The sequence below is a fragment of the Zootermopsis nevadensis genome, unplaced genomic scaffold (assembly GCF_977971745.1).
Source record: "Zootermopsis nevadensis isolate Lab colony 2312 unplaced genomic scaffold, Znev_1.0 Znev_ptg000028l, whole genome shotgun sequence".
Taxonomy (NCBI): domain Eukaryota; kingdom Metazoa; phylum Arthropoda; class Insecta; order Blattodea; family Termopsidae; genus Zootermopsis; species Zootermopsis nevadensis.
Window position 1 is genome coordinate 3687043 of NW_028259160.1, and position 9076 is coordinate 3696118.

Here is a 9076-nt window from a genome sequence, read left to right on the forward strand (position 1 = left end):
GCATTTTCCTTTCTGAAGAAAATAATGAAAATCATACATCAAGTTAAAAAAATCGAGAACAAATTACTAACACTTACATAGAAATGTGAATAATTCAAAAGTCATAATCAACACACTCTAACACAAAGAGAAAACGAGGGGATTTCCTATTATAAATCGCCTTCAATGTCTTGATGCAAGCCGCAAAACAGACAGCATTCACTCAATGTACTCCAAACAGAGTAATATTCTAATGAAGTTCAGTTTCCGCTATTTCGGCTCCGTTTAAAGCACTCTGTCCACCTACGTGCCATTATCTGCCCATCAGTATAATCTTACTGAGGGCATACAATCGAAATGAATGCGGCCACTAATCGTTATTTCTTTTCTACGATAAGTTCATTTGCTTCTCGCTAAATTTTACTATTCAACAACTAAACTTCACGCTTTGCAGCATCATAAATATTTAATGGTTCATAATTCTTTAATCAAAATTTAAAACTTAACGTCTGATACCAATTCTCATAATCATTTAATATGTATACCAATTTATCCATCATTATAGGTCATATTACTTTCTATACGAGTAGTATGACAACTATGCCAAGAAAGGCAGTCAAAAACGCTGTATCGCGTTTGCTATACGTTGCCTTTAAGCATAAAACATGTGTCTTGGTCTTAGAACAAAATTTCCAGGAAAGCGTAAGTTTCATTGTACGATAACAGTAATTTAATAAAGTTCGGTTCTCATATTTCCCATATAATCGCTATTTTTAAAATATTAATTAAACTGTTTAACTGCCCATAAATTACAGTACATCATCACTATTCAATATTTAAATCCAACTTATACTTTTATAATATAAAATTAACCCTCCAGGGCAAATAAATTAATATACATTTCATCAAGTCAAATACATTTTGTTTTAGAAAGTAAAATCTGTCCTAATCAGAGAAACAACTGAGTGAGATTTATTTCCCGAAGGGAGACAGATTTGAGGTTCATCTATCTGCAACATAACGAATACGGTTGGTGTCGGAATCAGCAAGGCGGTGAACTGGAAAGTGAAGTCCTCGAATATCGACATTGGCTTCATACACGACCCGAAACGTTCAATATAACGTTCCAAATCGACAAAACGATATCCATGTGCATGATTATGACACAAATCATGTGACTGAAAAATATCCTAATAATTATGATCTGTTTTGCTCCAGGCATATTAATATTAACTATACTTCTTACTCTGAATCTATGACATTTTCCTTCCTAAAGTACAAAATGAAAACAATACATCAAGTTAAAAAATATAAAATGACTAACAAATATTTAAATATGAATAAATTCACAAGGCCTACTGCCAACAGTCACACACAACACACGCTCTACCACAAAACACCAAGCGGATTTCCCATTATAAACCCTTTCCGATGTCTTGATGCAAGCAGCAAAACGCTTAATACCAACATGCATGCATTATCATATTTCGGCACCCTTTCCACTTTACAAAAGCTCCAATATACAAAATTCAGTTTTGTGATGCTTCTTCACACACACACACAAAAAAAATATGGTGATTGGACGTTACAATCGTTAACACAAAATAAAACGGAGAGGATGCTTTGAAAACGCCGCAAACCTTCCGCTCTGCCTCTAACAAACGCTCCCAGGCAATTTTTTTTGATATCCAAGTACAATAGAATAAATTGAAAAATATGTCACTGAATGAAATCGGCACTGTTCAAGAATTAAAAACATGCATTTTTTCACCGAATTCATCTTGAGACAGAATTGCCACAGCTCGTTTCATGTTGTGAGGTTTATCAACAAATTACAGTACTAAGAGCCAGGCTTTACTGAGAAGGCGGGGTGGGTCAAAATTATTTTACCTATTAATTCTCCCGATGTCAGGGTACAAACAACAAAATTCCATTTATTTGTATATATTTATAATAGCACGGCAAATGAAAGGGAATAAAATAAAAAATTGCAGCAATTTTAATTTCTTACTATTCTTATGATTCAGCTAATAATCCTTTCAAGAAAAATGATGAATGATATAATACGTAGTAAATAATTAATTGGAAAAGAGTTGAAAGGAACAGGTCCTGGTGTAATTTGAGGTACCATGTAGGCATTCGGTTTTGAGGACAGAGGAAAAGTTGTAAAACATAAGTCAGTGTAGCCTGATACTGCCTCGTTACTACGGACTCGAAAATATCCGGTTATTTGAAAAGTTTTAATAATAATCGTCCTTATCCTTCGCTTCTAAAATAAGCTCATGGAACACTTGTACCACGTGGTTAGCTGGCATGGACAGCACTGACCTACAGGTGTTGTCCGTCATCAGCAAAAAATAGTTGACAGTACATCCAAAGATCACTTAATATTATGTATACACGCCCTGCAAACATATATTCTGTAGAAAAGTGTGAAACACTAAAAATGTCACCAATCTCTGTTTCATTTATAGCCAAGTTTCATAACAAATGTCTTTTGGTAAGGAGTTTAAATGCGAAAACTTGTCGGATAATATAATTTAACATAAATATCCGTGCATTTAGAAAAAAGGTATTGGTTAAACAAATGAAAATATAAAACTTATTTTTCATTGGATCACAATGAATTATTCAAGAAAATAAAGAAAACAACTCACTTTTGTTACACTCCCTTGGAAAGCAAACAAACCCACAAGAACAGAATTGTCAAAAGAGTAGGAAGGAGGCAATTTCAGTGCATCGTCAACATTAGAGAACATCGGCGTTCTTAAGGGTTTATCTCGTTCAAAGGGTGGAATTGGTTTCGTAATAATTCTAAACACTGACACTCGACGATTCGTGTGGCATTACAAAGTCCCTGAATATTTCCAGAGCACTACCAGAAATCACGTAGATGTCACACAGCTTACTCTGTTTTTGTATAAAATAAACAAATATCCGAATTATAATAATTTTACAAAGTGCGCTTAGAACATACACATAATTCTATTTATACGACAGTTAACACAACTTTTCTGCGAAGCAGTATAACCCGATGTATAAAACCATTAATACAAACCATGGGTCACGTCGAATGGTATAGAATTGCGGAACGGGGGGAAGGGAGGGACGGACGTTGACACAATGAAACGTTTCAGCAAAAGGTCCGGGGGTAACCCGGTGAATAACGCGCTTTATACGCCTCATTACCTCATTTCTTACGAGAGCAGAGGAAAAAAAAGTACTCTGAAGTTATTGACGTTTTATTAACTTTTGCCGACGATTTTACACAAAAAAAACCCAAATATAATGACAGAAGAGTAAGTTTTGCGGCGTTTCCGAAGGTTAAAACATTCTATAGCTGTAAGGCTAAAAGTACAGTTTGCATGCACATATATATCTAGACGGTTGAAAATAGCAGCAAAGTTTAATTTGTATAAAAAAAATCGACCTACAACCCCGAGCAAACGCACGCTTTTAACGTGAATGAAAATCTTTTCATATCAAAATAGAAAGACTATTAGAACCATGCACTATATAAAAGGGTGAAAAAGTTTGTATTCGTAAATGCAGTCACAAAATCTAATTATAATGCATAAAAAATCACTCTTTTTTGTGACTCGATAACGTAACATTCCTTATCGGTCGAAAAGTCTAATGAAAAAATATTAAAACTCTCTTCCTGTAAGATTTCAATTAACTGTAATTATCAACAAGAAAGAACATTATAAATTAAGCAAAGTAACCACACACGAACAAGCACACAAGCTTAGTTTAACAACCACAAGCAGCCTTATTTACGGTAACCTATTAATACAATTTGTGTAAATTCTAATCAAGTCTAAAATGCATACGTACACTAACCAGGCACACATCAGTACTCATAATAAAATTAAAGTGCATAGAAACGGAAGCTAATCCTGAGTCGAAGGGGTTATCTTTATAGGAAACATCCTTCATTAAAGTGAACCGAACTTCCGAATAATAAAATTCAAATGTTAGATCCTAAACAACGCTGCATAAACGTAAGTTTCCACTTTAATATAATAAAAAGTTCAAACACGCCAGACATGAATTAATCAACAACACATTCACAAACACTTCTCCTAGGGTGACCAACTTAGCAGGAAGAAATCAAAGCAAGGACACATTTGCAGTGCAACTACACATGTGCTTAAAGTCTCTATTAATATTGTTGAAATCAAGAAATTTTGGATAAATACGTAATGTCATAGTGTAAACAACCGTATTAGTGACACAATTTCAACGCTATAATCTGCTTGTTAAAGGTCGTTATCTCTGCAAAGCAAAAATATTTCTGACGTATTACACAACGCATCGATTTAATTTATGCCCGTATACGATCTCGCAAAGAAACTGTTATATTCTGGACATCACACCAATTCAATGCTGTCTGCACACATATAAATAATTCCAACATTTAATGCAGGACCATACATACTTACACTCAAAGTTGTACACGTATCTTGTGTATAATGTCAGCATTTATTTCTTCGGTCCATTTGCATATAAAATTAGTTCACTGAATCCTCTACTTCACGTCCAATGTATTTCATTAGACGTAAATGCATTTCTGTATGAGAACTGAGACACAGCACAATCTCCAATTCTTTAACACAAAAACTCGACACAAAGCAATTATTACGTATATCGTAAATTAAATTCAATATAGAGACTGACCCCCCCCCCCCCCCACCCCGGCCTACGTGTAACCATTTAGACGGGTTAACTTTCGCGATTTTAAGAAAATTATATACTGAGAATAATTACAATAGCCAACACAATCCACGCACATATTAAACCGTCTCAAACACTACATGCTCAAGAAATCGGATTAATCTCGTCCTGGTTACTGGGATATGTATTTTCAACTTTATTTTCTGAACACTTACTGAGTGAAATGAATTATTTCCTCAAACAGAAACTGTAATTTCCACTTCGAAATTCCAACAAGACCACCAAGGGGAAAAATACGCCCTGCCTTATGCTAAATTCTCATTAAATGGGGACAATCTGGTTTCGAGAGAGCTCAATCGTGGGTCTGCCAACACATTTAGCGTGTAGTTTCATTCCTTTAGATCAGGGGTGGCCAACGATTGGCACGCGGGCTGACAACGTCTCTCTATACAGCTCCAAACAATTTTGAGAATGAGAATAAAAACTGATAAACTTTCCGTTTCCACTTTTCTGTAAATTCTGGACAATGTTTGTAAATGTAATTTTCAATACAATCATTTACGTACTGAGTTTAGTTTTGAAACATTTTTATTTCCATGGAAACAAAATCTCCTTTACCAAAAACCACAGGTAGGTAGTTACAATTGAAATATAACCTATGACATATTTTACCTTCACAGATGTTATAAATATCGAAGATACGCAAAGCAAAAGTGACCGGAGAATCTGTCCGTTTAAAGCTTGCAAACGGTTACTACTTGTTTTATATTCGGTAAGAAATAGAATGAACCTAAAGTTCGGCATGAGAAATTTCCAAAATCGTTTCCCTACTTGACAGACACTGCCAATATGATTGCAGATGTGGCATTGCTGTGTTACGATTTGTTTAATCACTTATCATGAAACTATGGCATGCCTTATAACTTAAAATCCTTAACCTGCAGTAGAAAGGCCATGGTAAAATTACCTTTGTGCCTCAAAAGGCGTATAGGCTATGTGGAGGTTAAAGCCCCGTGTATTGTTAACCTCGGCACCAAACGGCAATGCAATTTAAGTTACATTTAATTTATCCATTTAATAAGAGCTACTCTGAGACAATACGTACATGGAATAAGAGACGCAAAACTATTCCCAATAAACTTCAAAATATATTAAACAAGTATTCCTCCATATATACCACGCTCATAGCAACCGGAAACTTACAGAATAAAACTTTTAAAGTCGATTAGGCTCGGTGAGGAGTCACTGAAGGCGAATTCAAACGATAACCATTTCTTGCTAACCCCGAGTGCTCTAATCGTTTCCTTTCAAACTTCTGCCGATCAATTGGACTTTAAGACGACTATCCACGAGCACTAAATAAATGTCTATATAAGCTACATGGCTACTAAATGTCTATTATTAGCACAAGAAGTAGAAGAAATCAGAATTATCAGTAATTTTAGAAGATTATGAATCAATTACTATCGTCTAAATCAATGGACATTCTGCTGTAGTACGGTCGAATGACAAGAATTTTTTTTAAATTTAAACCGTAATTTAAATACTTGCAACACGTTGCTGTTAGAATTATTATCAAATACGGCTATAACATAATCGGGTGAATATTAAATAATGTTTTCTCTCAGCGGAATTGTTGGTCACACTAAGAAGTCAGTAACATCGTAACCTAGAAAGTATAAGAAATATTTGTTTTAAAAAGAAAACTTACCTTCGGCTGCCGTTTCAGTACATGACAGGAAAAAGACCAGGAACACAGTGACGCTATGGATCGGTAGATGATACATGGCGTTGCTCTTCACATCAACTGCCACCTACATCAGGGACAACAACCGAAAAAAAAATTATAGGAGAGATAAATAAATACAATATTTTTACTTTTCTACCTTCACCGCTGACTCTGCTGGAGAGATGATTTCACCTCATGCTGGAAAAGAGCCCATAGAAACGTTTTCCCTTTAAAAGATCGTAGATCGATGCCATATGCTTCCTATACGCGTTGGAAAAACACTTTGCAGTTGAGAAAGACACTGGAGGAAGAAGGGAGGTGAAGGAAACAAAAGCAGAAATTCTCTGAACCTGCAGCTAGAAGTACTTTTTGGTGAGGGCAAACGGTGAATAAGGTAGGAGGAGGTCTTAAATTTCGAGAGCACACTGTAGATACGATGATTCACAAAGACACGCGTCGAAGAAGAAACTCCAGTGAAAAGACAAAGAAAACACTTTGGCAGAGGAAAATTCAGCACTCACACATCACTTTTAAACCACAAAAAATTAATTTTCTTCCTTTGAACAAAACCAAACCAAAAAACAACAACAAAAAAGTCTGAACAGAGAACTATTTGTTGAAGCTGCTGGTTTCCAGTAACCAAATTGCTGAAGGAAATTTCAACTCCTTGAAGAAAGTACAACTAAAAACACCCACTTCTATCTTCGTCTACGTATAGTGTATACGTAATATAAATGAAACTGCACTGTTATACATGTCTCTCAAGGTACCAATAAATAATCCGAGTTTCTACAAGAAAACTCCAAAGACAGAACTTCTTTTCTTATACGCAGCCCCATTTCTAAAACATCGCTAATTTAAAGTTTCCTTAGCTTAGGCCAGCTTCATAAATTATTAAAACATTAGTTCGTTTATTCATTTCCATTTAGAACTATTTGCTCTGTAATTGTCTGTGTCGTACATGTTATGGCTGATTTCTTCCTATGATTCCAGCAATAATTACTACGATCTGGATTTGTAAACATTCCAAAATTAAACCGACAGTCGAAGCATTTCACTCCCAAAAATTATTAAACAGCGTGTATAAAAATCCCAAGTCTGCTTCACGTCGAAGTATCGGAACATTTAAATAACGGTGAATGCTGTGAGTAATTAACAGGTGGACGTAGTACAAGTTAATCAGCACGAAACGGGTCAATTAAATAAAGATTACGATGACACACGGCGAACAATATTCGACGTAAATGTTAGTTAAATCTTTTAAAATCGTATAATATGCGAATATTCCATAGTAACAGAATACAAGGAACATGAAAAACGGAGACTGTTTGTTTGGAGACGAAGTGCACAACTTTCATTTTAAGTCTTTTTACATCACAAGTTGGAAAATAGAAACATTATTTTAGACAGCAGAATAATCCATCCATCTCACTTTATCACTGAGCACATATGAGGACTAAAAATATGTAAGATGAAGTGGATAACATGATCGATTAGAATCTGAATATATTTCTATCGTCTCAATGATGGTAATAGCATTAAAGTTTACGACAGAGTAAGAAGTTAATTTTAAAATCTTCGGCTTACGAATGACACGATGTTTCAATACACAACTGAGTTGCTCGCAAAGCCACTTCACACTGTATACAAACTTAATTCACGTATAAAAACAGGAAGCTTCAATGAACGTTTCTGCGAATAAATAGGCTAATTTGATGTAACTGTAAACTGCCTCACAATTTCTTCAGAGCCTGATGTCACGTTTCATTAAATGCAATTCAGTTAAGTATAAAACAGGAAGTCATAAATTATCGCTCTATAAACGGATTATTTATTGTATCTCAGAGCTGACCGTTCCGCGAGTTGTTCAGTGTTGGTGATGTCACTTTTTAAGGTTTCCATGCGGTCCATTCAGTCACAAGGAACACAGTCGTATAGGAGTTACCGTACATCGATCAACACTAAAACATAACATAAAAAGTTTTTTATTCGTGTCTATGAAACACTGAAGGCAGCTGACCGTAACGAACACTAGGGAAACAATCGTTGCTAAGTGGTCACGACGGCAGGACGGTCCGCCAACACCAACACCACTACCTGCTCGTTCATTCAAGGTGGTGCCCCTCCAACCTAGCGAACACTGACGGTGAGTCCGGACCCCGCGACCGCACAGTACGACTGCCGTCGCTTGTACTCCTGACGCCGGCCGACGCCTGCCATCGACACTAGGAGAGACCTCTACCGGGAGAGAAGAGCAACTGGCCAACACACAGGTGCTATCAAGTTTCATACACTACAACACTTTTATGTGCCGTGGTAGAGATAGGACGAGGGAAAGAGATGGCAGATAGACGGCAAGAAAAATGCGGCTTACGTGTTCCCTTTTCCACTCTCATTTCCAAATATTCCAATTATAACAATATAAATGCAAATTCAAATTATAATCATGTTGTTGTGGTCGATACAGTTAAGGACAGGCTATTACTAAGGGCAGAGTTGCAACATGTAGTGGAACAGTGGTTCTAAGCACTTATAAATTTGCACGGTTTGCATTACTTGTGCACTATCAACACACGACTGGCAGTTTTCATGTTTTTCATCCTCACCCAGTTAAGATCCCTAACCATCATAACATCAAATCCAACTCTATGGCGTATTAAACAGGAAACAGGAACATCGCGCAGACTAAGA

At 36.0% G+C, this 9076-nt stretch overlaps 1 protein-coding gene across 6 annotated transcripts in view; it reads right to left on the minus strand.

Moving 5' to 3' along the window:
• Nucleotides 1-7770, minus strand: part of Lar (tyrosine-protein phosphatase Lar) — a 355632-nt gene extending 347862 nt beyond the window's left edge. For 4 of the 6 annotated variants that reach the window (XM_087357460.1, XM_087357456.1, XM_087357459.1 and 1 more), the window contains exon 1: nt 6368-6470. In XM_087357460.1, the coding sequence (XP_087213586.1) occupies nt 6368-6443 (76 nt within the window). In that variant the 5' untranslated portion in view covers nt 6444-6470. Of the gene's footprint in view, nt 1-6367 lie in introns of all 6 variants that reach the window. The other 2 variants (XM_087357458.1, XM_087357455.1) reach the window with 1 other exon arrangement.
• Between the last annotated feature and the right edge of the window lie 1306 nt (nt 7771-9076).